Source organism: Struthio camelus, chromosome W (genome assembly GCF_040807025.1).
Source record: "Struthio camelus isolate bStrCam1 chromosome W, bStrCam1.hap1, whole genome shotgun sequence".
Taxonomy (NCBI): domain Eukaryota; kingdom Metazoa; phylum Chordata; class Aves; order Struthioniformes; family Struthionidae; genus Struthio; species Struthio camelus.
Genome location: NC_090981.1, coordinates 48,001,275 through 48,022,706, shown reverse-complemented (window position 1 = coordinate 48,022,706; position 21,432 = coordinate 48,001,275). Strand labels below are relative to the sequence as shown.

The 21,432-nt window shown below is 35.7% G+C and overlaps 1 protein-coding gene across 4 annotated transcripts in view; it reads right to left on the bottom strand.

The window, feature by feature from the left end:
• LOC138064098 (3',5'-cyclic-AMP phosphodiesterase 4D) overlaps positions 1-21,432 on the bottom strand; it is a 402,077-nt gene that overhangs the window by 275,648 nt on the left and 104,997 nt on the right. Inside the window, exon 1 of one of the 4 annotated variants that reach the window (XM_068925076.1) lies at positions 13,346-14,601. The exons of the other annotated variants lie outside the window; for them this stretch is intronic. Within the exon in view, the coding sequence (XP_068781177.1) occupies positions 13,346-13,392 (47 nt within the window). The 5' untranslated portion in view covers positions 13,393-14,601. Of the gene's footprint in view, positions 1-13,345; positions 14,602-21,432 lie in introns of those variants that run through there. 4 annotated transcript variants of the gene reach the window in all.

The window sequence follows — 21,432 nt, the reverse complement described above, 5'->3', positions numbered from 1 at the left end:
GCAGCAAGAATAATACAGAAAAAACACTGCAGAGGTAACAGTTTTCTCTTGTGAAGAAAAGATACAAGTATTTCATAGAAAATATAAATAAATGGCCATATCACTATAAAAGTATTGAAAATAATAAATGTAAAAATTGAAATTAAATGCAAATGAGCAAAAACTGTACCAAACATTACTAAAGAAATAAAAAAGTGAGAATTCTTAAACACACTACAAATTATGTGCTTGGAAAGGTATACGGACGTTATTGAACAAACATCTTTTAAAATGTCAATCTAGTCTTTGTTTGCAGTGGGAAATAGCAAAAACATTCTAACATATTGCTAAATACACAAGCTAAATCAAAAGAGAATCTATTTATATATTTGAATAAGGTAAAAGAAACCTAGTATTCCTGTCACCATATTTCAGATATTACACTACCGCTCCTGACAGAATATGCACAAAGAAACTAAAGTGATATAAAATTTCACCCAAACAAGCCATGAATAATGTAAGAGAAAATTAGGCTGTCAGTGAAAGATGTCATCCTGGTTTTAAAATTAAGAGATCGGTAGTATCTACTTAGCATGTTAGACAAAAAGCCTACTAAATTTATTTCAATTACTTAGTTTATTAGAAAACATTAGAAAGAAAATTCCGAGCAAGAGGTATTTTTTCTAGGCATACTGTAAACAGTACAGAAATTTTTGAACAGAAAGGATAAAATTATTAGATCTGAGCTCCACAGATATTAAATATATTGAATACTCTTTATTTAATTTAATAGATTGCATTATTGCACTATTTTATAGAGCTATTACATAACAGATCAGGTTGAAAATATTCAGAATATGTAGTCAGCATAGCTAAATTCAAAACTGTCAAAGTTATATTCAGTTGTAGAACCTAATTGTGCCTGTTTGTGTACTAGGTTTATGATCCAAATGAGACATGAATCCTGTGGATAAACTGTAAATATTAAAAGATTGTACTACAATGTGACAGGGAAAATGCAGAATTTGGCAAATAACATTGTTCAAATAACTAGATTTTTGATTCCTCTACCTAATTTAAAAAAAATTAAAAATGAATTTAGTTTACTCATAAATTATTTTTAATATATTTTTCTCACCAAGAAAGTTGCTGCTACGGCATTATGCTTTATTGAACAGCCTGCCCACGATACAGTAGGATCTCGATTTAACTCCTGTTGGCAGAGTGCACTGTCTGATACAGAAGTACTCTGGGAGCACTCTATGTAAAACGGGAGAGGGCAAAAACAAAGGCACATCAGATTACTTGTACAGCCTAGCGCTAAGTGCACTCTACAGGACTATGAGATGGGAGAAAACTTAAATACAGGTCTCTGCATCCTAGGTAAGCTTTTAGGTAAAGGGAACGCCTTAAAAGCATAACCTCTAATACATACTTGGTAGACTGTTCCAACACAGAACCTCCTCTTCCTCCTATGCATCACCTTTTTACAAGTTGAAACTATTCATGCAATTTAAGCTAAATGTCCTATTTGTTTTGACTGAAGACACATTTTCAGATAATACACTATCCACTATAATTAGGCAAAGAAAGCAACTTGGTACAAAAGTTTTCCACAGGTATCAGTTGCATTTTCAACCATTTAAATGACTTTTTGAACCAATTCCCTGGATCTGTTATTAGATGATGTTTTGATGATCAGTCTCTGTTCCCTCAGTTTAGTCATTTTAAAAACAGTACGATGATCACTATTAAAATATTTTCATATAGGTAAATAATGAATAATTATTTTAAAAGGACATCAATAATGAAATTAGAAAAAGAACCCAAAAAGGTGGCAAAGATAATGTAAAATACTTTTAAAATAATTTAAAATAATATAAACATTACATTTACACATTTTCTATATATAAATTATTTATATTACAGACACAATACAGGAATTATTTGAAATATAATTAACAATTGAATCCCTAAAACAATTCTGTTTGTTCCCTGTCACTACTAAGCTTAGCTCTCAGAAGAGAGAGATGCTATTTCTTGATAGTAGTTGCAGCCAAATATAGCTGACCTCACAGAACATGATATAATCATAACTTGCAGCTGAGCTGGAGTTATCTTTCTGAAAGATATCCAAAAATGACTTAAACTCCTAAAGTGACACAGAACGTAGTAAAACAAATTCATACACCAGAAGAAATCTAAAAGGAGAAGGAATATTCTGAGTGATCTATTCCCCCTGCTGTCACAGGTTCCACATCATACACCCTTTTCACAACTATTTTTAGTAGGCAGCAATGACTTACTTCCATACTTTCTTCCAATATGCTATTGAAAAGCTGTTCCAGAGCACGCCTTGTCTATTAGAGCTTAAGAGTACTCCAATTTCCAGCCTAAAGGTCCTGGTAGCCAATTAAAACCCATTGATTTGTCCTGTTTTGCCAACATGGCTCTTTATCATAGAAATGTTAGAAAATATAATGCAAAGCAAGATCAGCTGCAGATAAATCTGCCTAGCAGTTGTTGGTTTAAGTTATTCTTAAAACTCTGCAACGATGAAGAACCCACAAGCATGACATTGCTCTTCCCATCTGAATCATATCTATGTAAAGAAGAGGTTTCCTAGCACCCATTTCTCAACAAGAAACTCTTAGAATCGGCAGCCTATTATCTTCTATCACTACAGGTGCGTATCTAGAATAACATTCTCTGATATTTGGCATTTAAATTCCCAGTACATAAGGAATTCTGATGTTCAGTAACTGAAAACCTCTGCGAAGTAACAAATATAACACTGGACATACGATACTCTCTATAGGATTGTTTCACTTAATTCCCTGTCCTGACTTCCAATATAAACAAACAAAAATTCAGTGAAATAAAATATTTTTCTCCTGAAAATAAACTTGTATCTATTCCTAAAAGTCTGCACATAAAAATCCTTGATCCTTGCTTCATAAAAGTCTATACCTACTCTTCATATACCATGCTACAAAAGATTCAGAAACTAGACAGAAAGTCTTCCTTATTGTTTTAGACATGCAAGAATATTTGCTCTTTCTTCAAGGTATTCCCTAACAAACATTAACGACTGTTCAAAAGTTACATGCATAAGAGTACAGTGACATCAAAAGTCTCTTTTGGTATCAGGGATATACCACCTCTTAAAGCCTATAGTGGTGACTGCTATTAATGCAAATCCCATTCCAACTGCATTGATGTCCTCAACTTATGTTAATGAAAGCTAAAATTGATGCATCTTGAATACTCAGTTTTCTTCGAGCATTAGAGCACTGATGAGTAGGTAGGAAAGAGAAATGGCTCTTAGAAATTTAAATATGCTTCTAATTAGCTAATTCTATGATTTTTGTAACTGTCATATTGAGTATATTTTTAATAAGGAAAATATTATGATATCATGGTTGATGGGGTCTTAAAGGTTTTTTGGCACTTTCCAAATCCTTGCCGTTGTCTATACAACTAATAATGGAAAAGAACAGCATAGCTGGAATAGGCAACAGTCTGGATTCACATCTTGAGAAAGATGTGAATTCTTTCTCAAGAGCTCAGAGGCATCTTAAAGACTAATTAGGTAAGATCTAGAAGAAGTGCTTTTGAAAATACTCAGAATAAGATTTTAACAGATGGAAATATTTGGCTAACAGAGCTACTGGTTTCTCATAAATGCACATTCCACTCTTCTGCCCTCGACATGTCTGCATGTTCACCTTCCTGTTTCTACACCCACGTGTTCACAGGCCTCAGCTTCACCATCAACCTGGATTTCCATAACAAGTTGTTCCAGGATGAGCATGAGGTTTAGCCAGCGCCCCCTTCCCAGCGACCTGGCCTGCACATGCTCCGTTTGAGGGTACAAGTGTTGCAGCTGCCTGGGAGGCCTGCAAGGGTTTGGCCTGGCCAGCTGCCACCCAGGAGCTGAGTAAGGGGGACACAGAAATCCTTCCCTCACAGAGAGCACAAACTGAAGTCACTTTCTCACCAATGCCAGTTTCTAAGAACATTGTAAGAACTTACTATTTTTAAAAATCCTATCCTCCTTTCAAATTTGGTTGAAATCAGACAACACGTTCAGAAGTTACGAAGTGAGGGAAAGTGACAGACAAGTATGATCATGTAGGTCTAATTTTCTTGAGAAATCAGTAAAAAAAAAATAAAAATCACATAATCTCATAGTAATAGTTACAAACTCAAATGTGAGCTCCAAAACAATTTTTCCTGACCAATGTTCTGCCTCTGTTCTCTCTATTCATATCCAGTACAATACTTGTGAATACACTGAGAGGAAATGAAGTTTCTAGAAAGTGATGAACTGAAACTCACGGTCACAAGTATGCTTGGGTATTTCATATTTGTCAAGTAAAAAAATCTTTACTAAAAAAACCCAAAAAACTTCTATATAACGAATTGAAGGGTAGTCTGAAAAAAGTCCTGAAACTGAAAATCATGAGGGTATCACCCCTTATCTTTTTTTTCCTTAGTGAACTTTTACAGACATCGCCACCTGTCTGATCAGATCTTTTGCAAAATACAGTTCTAAAGGAATATCCTGAAATTACAAAGGTATCTTGATACACTGACATGCTTTCTATTTCAGAAAGTGAATTCAGAAAAATGATTATTCAGATAAGGGCCTGAGTATCTGATCTTATTGTATCTTTGAGGACTGTGCATGCTGATGGTTCAAAAATTTATGTTTTTCAAAACTCTTAAAACTTCTCTTCATATTCACTTTCTAGGGGATAAGCAACAGTCTAAATCTTCTTCTCTAAAATCCTTCTTCTACTTTATGGAACAAGTGAGGGAGCCTCTAGCTGGTACAATCCCTACCTTATTATGACTTAATCTCTGATTCCTCTTGGCTGCCATAAATAGCCATATATTAGCTCAGCTGCAGCTCAGCATGCATACCTTTCCGGGACTGTGGTATTCCCAGTGGCAGTTACTTCACCACAAGCCACATCTACTTGCAAACTGCAATGCTACAGGAACAAATATGATTAGGTAGTAATGATTATACAGCATATTGAGATTCTGCTCTTACTAAAGATGCTGTATATGATATAACTTAGCAACATATTATGCAACAATTCAAACACTGCAGAATTCAAAACTTCAAAATGTTTATTACATAGACAATCAACTTAGCTCCTTAACTGCCCTTTTATCCAGCTATAACTTCCTAACAAATGAAGATGGTCTAACGTGTCAAACTAATCCCCCCCTTAAAATTCTCATCAAGTATTGAAACAATTCTTCCCTAGGACTCACATACACATGCCACTGTTGTATAAGAACTTTCAATGATGTTTCTATTGACAGGAATCAAAAAGGCTATTTCATCTTAAAGATCTGATCTTACTGGTCTGATTCTGAACCTGCAACGCACATTACAAATGTGCTGTATTTTTTTCAGTTAAAAGGAAGGTAGACTGAAAAGTTTAAATAACTTGTGAATAACTCAGACCATACTGATATCACCAGAAAAGAAATCACTCTTAAAAAACTGATGGCTAAAAATCTCTTTCTTTAAAATCTTTTCCAATAAATTAGTAAAGAAAAATAAATCCAATAATAACAAGGAAGACATACGAAAGAAATACATTATAAAATGTTATGATACAAGGACACAACGTGAAATACCTTTTTTCTTAGAATGATCTAAAAACCACATGATTACCCAGTACATGTAGCACTGAGAATTTCACCAAATAACTCCTGTTTCAAGCCCAACAATTTCTGTAGGACACAAAACCTTCCTGCCAGAGTTATATCCATGTGAAGAACACAGTTAACTGATCTAATAATTATTCACACATTTTTAAAATGTGTCTATACTTCAGGTTAAATATCAAAGACCATTTGTTAGTGAATAAAATTAATAATTTGATAAGCACTTTACAAGAATTATGAAATCAGGAGCTACATTTCATTGCAGATGGGAAGAGCTAGAATCATCTCTCTTAATCTCAGCAAGAATTATCTGTTTTCCTGAAGGGGACAAGCTGTCACTTGTCATATCAGAATAACACAATTAAAATAAGGCAATACAAAATAATATAATCTAAAGCAATTGCTTCAATAATTGAGAACAGGAAGTCATGCTGCTTTAGAAAAAAAATCAGAAACCTTCCACATTTTCTGTAAAATTATTGAATACTATCACGAAGTAAAATTTAATGTTGTGAGATAATAGGAAAAGAGATCCTCCTTTTGAGAGGAGATTAACTAAGCTAAATAAACAAACAAAATATAGTTCCCTGTGAACAGCTGAATTTGAGTACTCAAGTATATTCAGTATCATTGTAGCCTTTCAGTGTTTGAATGTCATTAATATTCAGGTATTCTTTTAATCACTTCTCAATAGAAAGAGGACTGCTGCTTAAATAAGGCAAAATGTTTTCCATACTAATAATTAAAAATAGTAATGAGTTCTCAAGGTAATTCAGGAATATAAACTTAATTATTTTTAAAAGTAGTAGAGAAACATACACCTCTCCCTTTATTAATATTCTTGCATGTAGATGTACCTTAGATATAGCATTAGGATGTAGACGGATGAGCTGTATAAAAAAAGTCACTACTTTCCTACGCAAAATTGTTCAGTCCTTTTTTAGGCACTGCATGTGGTTCTATCCTCTCCTTTGAAATTCTGAATTTTGCATACTCCATTTTGCTAATTCCAAGGAGTGAGTCATAGAGGGAAAATTACTCTCTTTATTACAACCAATAGCCTTTACTGGAAATATTGCTGTCTCCTTTCTGGTTAACATAAAAATTATATTAGATCATTCTCTTATCAAAGAGTTAATCCAGGCATATAAATTATCCAGTGTCATGTATTCGGTTCAGATTTCAGCAAGCAATACTGAAATCTAATTAATACTCACATTAAGAGTGCCATTTAACATAGTGCACAAGTAAAACCCAGCTATTTATATTTTAACGTGATGACAGTATAATGAGCTGTAAATTATGTATGTTTACCAACGTTCTTTAGTTTTGCAATTGTGAGCTCGTAACGTTTCCAGCAATTCTTCTCTCTCCTCACCTCTACTCTCCTCCTCTCCCTTCCCACGTATACTATGCCGAAAAGATCAAACAAAAGAGTAAATCTTCATGTCTATATCTGGACAAATGCTAAATTTCAAGTAAACCTGTTAATTTCCCGGAAAGTTTAAAAATATCACTACTTTTCCCAATAGTGACCAAAGTCCCATCCTCTAGTGACCTAGTCTATGAATGAAAAACTATATCCATTTAAGTCCAGGCAAAATTGTTTAGAAATAATACGAGTATCCAGAAATCTACTCACAAAATACTTTTCAAATAAATCAATACCAGTTATATGCAATATTTAATCAAAAAGTTTAATTTAATAATAGTAAAAATGAACTTTTTCTTCATTACTAAACGACTGTTTAAGAGGTAGAGCTGTAAGATAATTCTTGCTGAGTCAAAATGCAGCTACAGCATAGCTCTAACCAAAGCAGAAGCGAAGGTAGCTCTCTGTGAGTAGATCAGAGTAAAAAGACAGCAGAGGAATTGCATGAACTGTCAAGAGAATTTTTATATGAGCAAAACAGGCTTAAATTTAGTTTCTATTATTGTGACTGGAGTTACCAAGAAAGCCAAAATCCAGGAAGGTACAGGTCTGGATTACATGCAGTGCTCATAACTTTATTCAGCGAAACCAGGACATTCTGCATGTTTATAACATCCTTCCAGAAATAATTTGACTCTACCTGGGCCTGAAAATGACTAGTAAAAAGGTGGACTTATGCACTACAACCTACAGTCAGAACTCATCTGTCATTTATCCTGTTGACCGGTTGTCATTCGGGTAAGTAAAGCAAAGTATGTTCAGTATTTCCATGGGAGACTCTGAAAAAGTCAAATTTGGAATACGGCAGTTATGCTTCCAGATAATTTGATGTATATATGCAAAGTTGGCATGATGCTACAACATTACGATTACTTACAGCAATATACCTGTATGTATTTATATATAGATATAAATGTATAAACAATATATAAACACATAAGCATAATATATAAGCACAAAAATGGGATAGAAATCTACTGTGCTATACTCTTGTTGAGAGATGGTGCTTCAGCGTGCTTTCAGTCGAAATTAACAAAACAAATAGTGAATCGAAGGGCAGAAGTATGAAATAACTTCATTTGCAGATGATATGCTGAGGATGACAGCACAAAAGGCAGACCTTGGCAGAGCCCTCTGTAGGCTTCCACCCATGGCTTTAACTGCAAAACTGTCATTGCAGATTCCTTCCTGCATATTGGAAATATTACATTTCGAAGATACATAATCATAGTTGAATTAGTGTGCAAAAATATAAAGATGAACGGACTAGTGATCCAAACACAGTTTGAATGATCTGGTTATTCTGGAACAACAGATTAAAATGCCAACAGGATACTCATCTGTCTGGAACAGCCAAATTGAGCAACCACACACTTTACATCAGCTCATTTGGTTAAACTACCTTTCCTGCATAGAAATTTGCAGAATCACAGCTACTGTGTGGAAGACTATACAGTATTTCAGTGGTGAGGGATGTAATTTATATATACACAGAGATACATATCTAACCTACACGTGAGAAGTGTTGTCAAACTCAGGTGGCTAGTACTTCTGGAACACTTTTGGCTTTCCTCGAGGAAGGCATTATAGAAAACAAAAGCATTGTGAACATAAATTATAAGCAAATACATCTTTGCCTAATTGCAAAGGATAGAAATAATTTCATTTTTTCACTGACATTCAACCTGCTGAATAGTAGTTAGTTGCCACTGGACAGATAAGTTTTTGAAATCTAAAGGAAAGAGGCAACAGATTCCTTAAAATGATAGCCACCTTTGTTTCATTCAGTATATAAATCTTACTGCATTGATCCTAATTTGAGCAATAAACTTCAACAATGCCTGAAGAAAAATAATACCTATTATTCAGTAAAGGAAAACAGGGAATAAGGTGACCTTTCATATTTAGCAATACCATGAAAACCTACTGGCAACAGAGGATTATACAAACTTCTTTAGCCTTAAGAAGATTTCTTCTCAATTTAACAAATCATGAATTTTTCTTGCAAATTCAGTTTTAGATCCAGATTTCCAAAAGACAAACTGAGATATTCCACAATAGTGTGTAGGTTAATGTCTGAAGCCTACAAGGTCTAAAAACGAGTTAAATACTGTGCTGAAAAGCAGTTCAGGAAAAAGCTTGTTTTTTTTCCACTATAAAATATGCAAAATCTTCCAGAACAAACAAATGAGTAAACACCTGGGTGAAACATTTCATTCAGGTTTCTGTTATAGACCTAAGTCATGACATGAAGAGATATGACTCTCTCATACAGCATATGTCAGACTCAGTTCCCAGAGGTTCTTTAGTGAGCTGAGGAGTCAGCAAGTCCTAGGATCATACCCAAAGTTTATTTCATGCATTAGCATTGCGATCTTCATTTTCCTTCATTCTTCTTCACAGTTACATATTGTTCTGTTCTCACAAAATGGAAGAAGCTCTGTAACAATGAAAAGCTGAACTACTCTAGCTGAAAGCTATCTGGGGTTCTATAAAATGTACAGATAAACAGTTTAGTATCATTCTACAATACTGGAGAAACCAAAAGACAGTACCTTATCAAAAACTGCATTAACTCAGGGATTGACTAATGTGCATTTCAAAAAGCTAGTTAGTTATCATTTTAGTCTGAAGCAAAGGATAACATGCAACCAATGCATCCATATCAGATTGCATTAGATGAAGTATATAGAACAGTAATGATCAAATGAAGTATATATTGTGAGATTAAAAAGGAACCAGAAAGGGTTTTTGTCTTTATTCAGTGGCTTGGTATCCAAATTAAATTTCTTTTGATCTCAATAGGAAGAAAGTTGGCAGAAAAGAGTGTGCAGTCACAGGTTACACTTTTTACACTGAAAAGTTAGTGTGTTCACCTGTAGATTAATTTCAAATCTTTACTAGGTTAAAGACAAATATTCTTGAATACAGGTGTTCACCTCTCCTATTTTTCCTATGGTAAAACTAAAAAATATGTACAATATTTGTTTACCCAGTTAAGCAAGCCAAAACTGAACACTGTGACTATCTTTATTTGGTTTGGCATCAAAAAGGCGGATAAAGTGTAATTGAAAGGAAAACTAGGTTATACAATTTGACAGTAAATGTTTCTAAAGTTGTTCTCAATGTGAATGGCAGTAAACTGCATGTTGTTAACACATAATTGGTTATGTAGTATCTAATGTGGTAAGCAGTTATAACATCCTATTCCTCCTTTACTATCATCATATAAATGTTTCTCACTATTGCTAGGATTCACCTTATCCTCACCTGGGACATCACTTGCCCAACCATTGGACCTTTCTAATCCTATGTACTTTGCATTTGCTTTTACAATATGCTATTTAAAACAGCTGCTGCTAACCTCCTTTTCTTTGTCTATTACAGAGTCACCTCTGATACACTCTTTTAAAATCCATTCAGAACAGAGCTGCCCCTACCTCTCCAAGACAATTGTGATGCCATTTGTCCTGGTGGGGAACATAACTATTTTGCAGATATTTCTTGCTAGTAATCAGTGTTTTGCTATAAGTCCATTAGTACCTATTACCAACATTGCGAGGGTCTTCAGATACTGGAATTCTCACTGCACTTCTACAGGCTTGTGGGTTCACATTCAAACCCTTCTCTCAAAGCTGTCACCTTTTGCCAGTTCTTTCCCCAAACCCACATACAGGACCAAATACAGAAAAAGAGATCCACCACCTTGACTCATTTGACACACGGTTAAAATCCTGTGGCTTTGGAACATACAGTCTGAACAACAAATTCAATTTCAAAAGGCTTCATTTTTTATCTTCCCCTCTCCTTCCCCATATTCCATGTGAGACAAGCATATGAAGGCAAAGTGCATGCTTACATACAATAAAACAATGCCTAAGGTATAGCAAATTATTAGTCCTACTTCTGAAATACTTGTTTCTGCAAAGAAAGGTTAGAAATATTATCTATTATTAGAAATAATATGATGCTGGCCACAAAGCACATTTGATGTGTTACATCAGCATTGGGAGAAAATATTTAAAGATAATCCACTTGTGTTGTATTAAACAAACACAAAAATAATTGGATCCCAAGAAGGATATCTTTTCCTTTTTCTTCATTATCATCCTCTAATGGACATCTGAAAGTAGCACAAAGTGAGGTTATATACATATAGACCACTTTTCTGTGTGCCAACTCCAGTTCACAATCAAAAAGCCTGGCGTGTCTGACAGGCAATGCAGAGATGTGAGAAGGTTCAGAATTTAAAAAATGGACTGGCAACTTGAAACTCTGAGACCCAAAAATGCTGCTTACAGACCTACTGTAGCATGAATAAGCAAATTTGCCAATTCTGTGAGTGTTCAGATGAACAACAGCGTGCTAAAAACATTTCAACACTAAATTAAGGTCTAAGATTCAGTAAGCACAAATGTATGCATGGTAGAGTTTGATTCTGTTAAAATACTAAATGTAGACCGCATAATAATCTTCCTCTGTTTTCAGAGCAACCACTTGTCTGCCACAGTTGCTCCTAGACAATGGAGTCCCATTCTGTGGCCGAGAGCAAGGGCGCTGGGAAGGAGCACACAGGAAAAATAGACAACTGCCTCTGAGAAAGAATAAATACAAACAGTTGGTTTTCCAGAGATTCCTTTTAACAGGCTTCAAAAAGTGCTGCTTGAAAACCATTCAGAGAGAAAATGAAACCAAGGGGTTAAAACGTTCTCAAAATAATCTAAGTTGTTCAAAAACAGAAGTAGGCCAAATTCTGAGAAGACAATGGACATGGCCTTCCTGTTAGGTGTGGACTGCAGTACCCTTTCCAACACCCTCTGCTAAATAAACTGCCAGCACAGAAAGATGAAATATAGTAAAGATCATATTTATTCCTTCTTATAGGTGATATTGTTTGAAGTTGGTAATAAAAGGATTTTATGTAAACTCAAATGGTCTTATGGAATAAAAGGCAGTAAAAAAGACAGATACATTGAAAGGAGAGTGTGTCTACTAATTGTTTATTAAAAATTAAGTAATAACAGAAAACGAGCAGAGAAAGCATCACAACCCCCTTGCCCCTGCCCCCCCCGCCCGCCACCCCCCGCGCCATAATCTGGCAGCACCCTCTCAGGCCCCTGCCATTGGTTCTCCACTGAGGAGCCGGGTGTCTCTGACAAATGACACTCAGCTGACGCTAGTGGTGGTGCTGCCAGGCACCAGGTTCTCAATTTTATACTATTATTCTTAAATACAACTTTGAAATGCCATAAAAAGAACTGGGCTTTAAGAACTTCACTAACACGTTTCCCAGCAAAAATTCTGTCTCACATCTTTCTGCAAATTAGTTACGTATACGAGCTAACATACACTAAGGGCAAATCTGTCAAACATGCACACTGAAGCAAATCCTTCAACTTGAATGCAAATTGTGGTAGATGAGCTTCCAAAATATGCTTGCTTTTGGCATTTTAAAAGACTCCATATATATCCAAAGACTAAAAGTTTTATGTGAAAGTATTTTTCCTTAGCTAATATTCATTAAACACTTATCAAGACATCAATTCCAACATAAGGAGCATGACATGATGCAACAGCCACTGGTAGATTTTATAAGCAAGTCACTGTACTACATTGTGAAGAAGTTACAGAGAAAGATTGCTCAGTGAACAAGAACTATAGATGTCTGTGGTCTAAAGAGGAAACAGATGTTTTAATGATGATAAAGGGATTTTAATTCTATGTGATTGTCTTCCAAACAGCCTCATTTGAAAGCCTACCATACAAATGTGTTCATTAAATATTGCTGAATTATCATATGAATGAGCATTTTTTTTCCTGTTTTCAGGTCACTTGAATGCAAATAAATAAATAAATTACATGGCAAACAACGCAATATCATATGGGGAAAATAAGTCTTCATCATTTCCTTCAAGTAACGCTAAGAAAGCACTGCAAAGAAGTGTTCCTTTCATACAGAAAGAAAATATGTCTCCCTGCTCAAAAGCCTTTTATCATATGAATAATAAAACATGACCATATCAATGCTATTTTTATGACTTGCCTATTTTGTAGAGGCAAAGAAGTAACAAACTCATGTTACTTCATCAGTATTATCTCTGTAAGATTTGCATTTTAGTCGTAGCCCAGTCAGTCCTCATTTGGCATTAATGCAGGGAAAAACTCAGCATCTGGTAGTTGCCACAGTATTTTGCAAACAAGCATTTTGAGTTTAACAATCTGTAATGTGTATTGATTACTCACCATATCCATGAATGCCTCCTAAAGGGGAAATTATTCACATGCATCATGTTCACAGATCTTCCAACATTAGTGTTTTCCTTGTCAGACAGCTTTATCTGTTATGGTATTCATAGATGCATTCCAGAACAACTGCATGAGCAGTTAACAACAGGGTTTATTGCAAGAATTACTGTAATCCACAAAAATAAAAATTCCCAGGATCTGAAGAAAGACTCATCATAGGGTTTTCTAGGTACATGTCCATCCATTTATGCATCACTTGCTACTTAAGAAACAAAGTAATCAGTATACAGAAATTGTATGATGATGCCAACGGTCTGCCTTGATAAAAATCCAAGTGCTTTTAATGTGAATTAAAGCATCTTCATATGCAGCATTTTGGACAGTTGGAAAAGCTTAGTCAAAAGATAGTTTCTTGTCAGCCATGCCAGCTCAGTGGTTAGGGGAAAATGTATAACTTCATATTGCTTTGCCATGTTATCCTTCAGAAATGAATATTGCTTTTTCTTCTTTCTTAGACACATATTCATTAGTGATCACTTTAATGCAGTTTTCCGATACTACAAGCCCAGGGAATAGGATGATGTTTAATAACCATGTATAACAAAAGCAAACTTCTTTCTGAATTTGATTCTGTAGGTTTATTTCTTCATCTAAGAAAGAAGGAAGGAAGTATGCTTTTTCTGCTCCATAGGACAGGACTATAATTAGATACCATCATGAGTATAAGATCATATCATGATCAAATTCATTTTTGCAGTCTAACCCCATAATAAGGCTGTCTGCTCCCTTTAAGTAAAATGACTAAGCTATCGATTCTTTCACTGCAGAACCTAGTTCTAATATGATGTTATACCGTATATAAATACCATGTGCATCCTTTTGTATTTTGCAAAAAGAAAGCAAAGCTTTAAGTCCCGGGTTATCTAAGAATTCTTTCTCCGCTGTCCTTTTTTCCCAATTCAGCTCCCAGACAGTAGTTGTCTCTCCTGAGGCTGTGGTAATATCCTTGGGAAGATTCTTAAGCCCAAGCTACACAGACCGTGTATATTTTAAAGCAATGCAGGCAACAGGCTCTTGTTTCCTTGCTCCTGACAAGAATTTCCAACATACCCCTGGGGATGCTTGTCTCCTCTCCCAGTCTGCCTTTGCTCTCCAGCTCAGTAGCAGCCCAGGACACTTGCAGACTCTGGGGCACTTACTCTGCAGCAGAATCGGCTCCGGCTGCAGTGAGCGCTGCCTGACAGAGGATGTGCTGGCGTCAAGGGGGCCCTCTAGGTGGGTTCTCCTGACACAGCACATCCTGCGCTCCTTCCCCGCTGGCAGACGGGGGAAGGACGGGGTATTTGGGAAAAACGAGAGCACACAGCCTTCCTTAAAACAGCCTATTGCTCTTAGTACCTACAAGCGCATGAAATTGAACGGCGGGATACAAAGGCGAGGAGAAAAAGACACCTTTAGCAACGTAGCTTACTGTGCGGATTGCTACTGAGATTTAAAAGATTTCTAGACAAGCTTTTACACTTTAATGCTCCTAAGCCGTAGTTTACTTACTGGTCTCTTTTTAAATGGTTTATTCCTCACTGAGACTTTTTAAACTTCAGATGACCCCTTACCCCTTTGGACAGGAAATCCTGCAGTGTGGAAGCCAGCTGCAACTTCGGTGACACTAACATATGTCATAAAACTGTATTTGATTAGGGTGTGGGTGCACTTGGGAGTAACATGATAAGGTACTGCATTGCCTATTTTTATAGCTCCTATTTCCTTAAGCTTCATTCTTTTGCTGTTACAGCTCTGTTCTACAATACCCCAAATTAGCCCTAGTACAGTTGATGCCGTTTTGGAGAGAGAATAAAATATTAAACTACTTGAATGTCATAATGTATGGACAGCGAAGCAGTATTTATTCTAATTCACTAGCAAAAAGTGAACTTGTAATGCTGCACACATTTTTACACTGTGTATTACTGCACTTTGAAGACTTGCAGCATCAAAACACATCAGATTTCAAAATTTAAAGGAGCTCTAGCAACATTTATGTCCAGATACTCTCTGCAGAAGGTTGGGCTTTTCTTTTTCATTTAAATACAGCCATGACAGAAAACAGCTACTGTGATTTACAAACAATGAGAATGAATATTAGCCTCTTTTTTGATTGGAAGTTATAAAACAAAATATATGATTGTGTTCAATAATGATAAATATTCAATATAGCTTCCAAAAGACCACTTAGGCCACTATAACTATTATAATATCAGTTCATACTCTATGTAAAAAGCAATCCCTTTCTTTTGGTATTTATACCAAAAATATTTGAAAATAATATAAACGAAACTGTGAAAACCATAAAGTTGTATGATTGATTTGACTATTTAAAAACATTACCTCTAACTAATGCAGTTCTCTACAACTTGTTCTAGACTAGAACCACTTATTATGAAACATTTAGCATACCAAATGCTACACAAATCTGCACTATCATTATTATTTCATATTACACCTACCTAACCACGTACTTGCCTGATATCTGTAGGCACTGACATTTTCAACTCTAGACTTAATTAATGCTTTGGACTACGTTGAAAAGAGAGCTTCTCAACCTGACATCTGAAGTTCACAGGTTGGCTTTTTTCTGCATTTGTGTGCCCTGAGGAAACCAGTCTATCTGGAGTTCTCTAGTATTTCAGCACTAAGTTCAGCACAAAGCATAGCACCCACTGACTCAGCTGGTTTCATTCAAAAGCAGAGTTGCAGTAGGAGAGTAGGCATATATAATATCACTATATAGCATTACATAGCAGTTAGAGAACTCAGCCCACAAAGTGGAACATACAGTAGACAGGCTTTCCAGAGCAAGGATAAGTTCAAACCAGGGACCTTAACCAGTAAAAAATTTTGCTACATTTCTAGTATTGACTTCTGAAGTGCTTTCAGTTCAGGCCCATAACAGTTTGCTAATCAGTTCACTTTGGAAAATGCAACATTTAAAACCATTTAGTGACATTAACTTTAGTAGCATCATTCTTTTGACCTGATAAGCATTTTGGCTTAGCAGTTCCATTCCGCTTCACCAACTTCTTTAAAATAACAGCTTAAGCACAATTTCAATTCAAGAGAAAAAGAAAAAAGCAATTCAGAACAGGTTTTGCTTTGATTTCTTGGCTTTGCTACCAGCACAGGACTCTGACCATTATAATTTAGACTATAGGAAAGGCTAGTGACACTTCCCCCTTTCTGCTGAATCTATGCCAGGTTTGAGGAGCTGGAGAGGGAAAGGCAGCTGGAGGGAGCTGGATAGAGATGGAGAGAGAGCCAGTGGAAGAGAGAGGAAGAGAAAGGAAGATAGAGAGACAAAGCCAGAGGAAACAGGAGTTTGCACCTGATGCTGGCTCTTCCCTGAAACAGAGTAGTCCCAGATTCCAGGCCCTTCTAGAAGGTCTACTTGTGAATTTTCCATTAAAATTAAATAGATAAAACATGTAAATAGCAGGAATGCGATTACAGCACTTCTCTCTTGCAGGTAAACGGTCTCATTGGACTACAGAGTGAGAGCCATTCATCTTTTCTCTCTTCCTCACTGCCCTTCTGAAGCTTGCATTCCTGACTGCCCAGCATAACATCTATCCAGAGAGAAGTGAAGAGCGTCTGCCATGAATCATGTTTTTATCAGCTTATTAACAGTGCAAATTGCAAACACCTTTCTTTGCATTCTGTTTTCTGGGGGGTAGGGGAAATAAAGTGAGACTTATTTGCATCTCCATTTCTCAGTTTTCACATATTATTTTTCCTCCTATAACACTCAACTTTTCAATTACCAGTGATACCAGAATATGCACTTAAAAGTTAATTAACCTCTGTGCCTTTAAACTGAAGTCCGATAGGAGTATTTTCTTCACCTCTTCTAAGAGCAGTAAATGTATTAGCAGACAGGAGAGGAATGATTTGTCTTGTGGGACTTCCAGTCCAGCTAATAGCGCTAAGGGAGAAGTAAGAACTGCTGTTCTAGCAGTGTCAGATTTTTAATATAAAATCAATAAAAATAATAGTAATGTATGAAACAAATCCTACTGGTCATGAGAAACAAACTGCTCTAGGGGCATATAGAACTACTATTTGTATACACAGAAAGACTACTCAGTCATTTGGTCAGTTTTATTTTTACAAAAAGAGGCAAAAAAGTCATTAAACCAAGTGATTGGCCAACAATACAATAATCTACTGAGCAAAACGTGTCCATAAAGGTAAAACTAATGCTTAAAGTCATGTGGAGATACTGAAAAACCAACCCTTAGTAACACTACACAAAATCTCATCAGTGTTAACAGTGACAATGACCTATGTAGCTTTTTAGAGATAGTGTGCAAAATGAGCTGGGGAGCTCAGCCAATAAATTCTGAGTAGGTGTCTACATAAAAAACTTACCACTAAACTTGGTAATTTTGTAAAAAGACTCTATAATTGTCTCTAAGTGATTGGTTGTGGAGCCTGAAACATGCTGTCAGTGACAAGTCTTGTCAGATCAAGACTGAGGTCTGTGATATGGGCTAACATGAGAACCATATGGTGCTAACCTAAATATGTTGCAGATGCATAATTTTAATCTTCAGGAGAGACAATCTGATATTATTCATAAATATGAAAATTCTTTTAAAGGAAAAAAAATGAAGAGAGGCATGACATTTTTGCATGCCTTTTATAAAAACCAGTAAATACCCAACATAGAGGAAAGAACTGAAAGTTAACCGTCACTTAAATATTGATATATATTCATCTGCGGTAATGTGAAAATAGAGTAGCAGTACACAGACTAGAACGGAAGTGACAGTTCCCTATACCGGTAACACATTTCTACACAAATCAACCTTACTTTGAATGTTAGGTTACAATGAGCGTGTATAAGTTCTCCATGAAAAAGCATATAGACTAAAAAATCAACTTGATTAATGAAGTGGTAAGAAATTTATTCCACTGTGCACAGCTAAAGGAAATCACCCAAGCAATAGATCTTTAGTCATAAGAATTATTAGGTGCACAGAAATTACCTTAAATAATAACAGCATAGGAAGTGAAGGCACAGATTCTTCTCATCAGAGTCCTCTACAGGGTGAATAGATGAGCCCAATGATCTTCTTATCACATTTTAGACTTCTGGAGACCTCCACGCACATAAAAGCATTTCATGAGAGTATGTCAAGTAAATAACTTAGCTTTTTGTCCTGCTCAGAGGGGTCTGGTTCCTCTCTCATCCACCCTGCATGCAAATCAGCTCACTGTTGGACCCTCTTTTGGAGTAAACTATTCCTTCTGAAACAAAAACCTGTGTAGCTCTAGAGGCAGTTTGTCAGCAGTGCAAATAACAACAGGTTTATTTGTCTCTATTCTTCTTAGATAGTCTTTAAAACACTCCTACAGGCCTTCTGTCATCAAACATCTTCATATGTCTTCATTCCACATCACAAGGCAAGTAACATGAATTTTTGGTGTCATGATTTAGAAACACCACTCTGGTGGCCTCTGAGTATAAGCCACTGTGCAGAATTTGCCCTTGGAGATAGAGAGCAGTCTTGGAGTTATAATCATCTCCACAAAATTAATACCAACAAAGAAAACTTCAAAACCATATAGTTGACATTTGAACATCAATCATGAATTTGGTAATCTTGCTAAGAGCTTGTGGGTATCCCTTAAGAAAAAAAAAGAACTTATTTTGTCAAATTTTTGTTCAGAAAATGATCTGCTCAACTCTACATGTAATTTGGGCAGAACATTCTCCATCCAAGCCTCAGCCCTTTTTAAGTCCAAAGAATCTTCAGGTCAAGAAAAATTAATACTTTATTTATCTTCTATTAAATTCTTCGCTTTTTTTCAAAAGAGTGAGAGATGGTTTACAGGTAATCTCATTCTAGTATGTAAGATCTGGTCACCTGTATCAAAAATAATTATTGTTATACATCGCACTTGGCAAACTGCAATTATCTCCATACTCTAGCTATGCCCTTTATTTCTCATAATTCACATAAGCAGATCCTTACAGTTACATGGATTTATACTGGGATGGATGGAGTGGTGTGGGAAGGAACGTCAGTTTTCTCTCGGACAGATTAAACTACCTTTTGTCTCATTTGAAGAGAAAAAGTCTCCTTCTCCATACTACAGACCTATGACATTTGAGGAAAAATAATCATAGCTGTCTTGTATAACGACCTATTCTCCCCAGATTAGGCAGCACTGGTCACACTCACAGACTCCTCTCTTTCCTCTTTTGTGAGAAAGGATCCACGTGCCTTAAAGATCATTCTACAAATGTAAATAGAAACTTTACATGTATGCAAGAGAGAAGTAAATAGAAGTTGCAGATCATTATGTGCTCTCTTTCCCCATTTGCCCCTTTCCCCTGCCTACCTACTGACACACAAGTACCCCCTGCCCCTACTGAAGGAAAGTAGAAAGGAAAAAAATAAAAAAGCAAGTCTGCTTTACTGCTTTAATATTTTTAGATGGAGATTAGTTTAAGCTCATGTTTAATAGGTCATTTTGCCTTCTATGGCCTAGTTATTTATTGTTGAAAGCAGATCTTGAGATGTGTATAAAGTATCGTATTATTCATATAATTGCTATTTAATATGTGGCTGACACTGCATTAGCTGTTTGGATGTACACCTGCTATGAAAAAGGAGATGACTTGCATCGGGCAGCCACTAATTCTGAAACAATGACCTGAGCAAAAGGAAATACCGGGTACCGCTTAGTATCTGATAAACAGTTTGGCATAACATTTAAGAAAATCAGTTGTCTGTTTTCACCACTGCAAAACTGAAAAGTTGAGAAAAAATGGCAATTCATTTGGCACTGGCAATTTGCTGTATTATTTATAATACAGTGCAAGGAACTGAATTCAAATTAGATACGTTTTCAGGGAATTAACATGACCTATTCTATAATATGAAAATACTATGTATTGTTTTCATTACTATTATATTTCACATCAAACTTGGACTACGGAGTACTTTATTCTTGAATTACAAGCTGATTTCATCCCTGAATTAAATTTTACTTGTTCATACTTCAAAAAACCAAAAAACTCAACCCAATTTACTCCAGAAGATACTGATATCAGTTATGTTAGTGTGATACAACGTTATATTCATTCTGCGGGAAGACACAGAAGTGAAGCAAGGCAATTGCTTTACAATAATTCTGCTTACGAAGTATGTTGACTTCAATGTAATAAAATGAGGCTGAAGTTGTATTTATTTTGCACACAAATTTATATGAGAAATCTACATTCCATTTCCGGTTCTTTTTTCAAAGTTGGATGTACTGAGGATATTATGAAGATGGCACATGAGGCCTGCAAGAATGAATTAACCGAACACAGAGGGCTGTTTTCCAGCAGCCCATACTTTGGCTAACGGCAAAGGCCTAGTGAGAAATTCCAGATAGAGTTCTACCCTGTCCTCTACAACACAAAGTTCACGTGAGGATTCAAAAACAGCTGAGAATTTTAAGTGAGAAAATAGAAACTTTTTCAGAAACAGAAGAAAATCAACATGAAAGAGCATAAAGATTAGCTGGAATTTTTTTTTTTTTTAAATCACAAAGTATATCTTTACTAGGCATACAGGAAATTCAGCTATACTCCATTCATATCAGGTTTACTTTCTTTGCAGGGCTGTGCAGAGAAGATAGCCTGTATCAGGTTTGGGGTTTTGCTGGGCATCAAAATATATATGTATTTTTTACCCTACAACTAATAATTCTTGCATTTCATTTGCTACTCATTTGTATATTTGTCTAGTCAAAAGGGCTTCTCTCTATAGTGCCATGCATTATATATATACTGATGACAACTATATTTTGTAAAAGGAATGATTACTACCTGAATTGAAGAATTAGATACCATTTACAAGCGGAAACAGAGAAAATGACTATTCATTGACAACTCGTCTGGAATCTTACTTAGATGTTTGATTTTTTGACACCTTCCTGTCCAAATGGCACCTTTTTAGGATGGGCAGATAGTGGTGGAATAGGACACATGAAGATAATGGTTTGAAACACTTTTTCTGAAATATCCTAACATA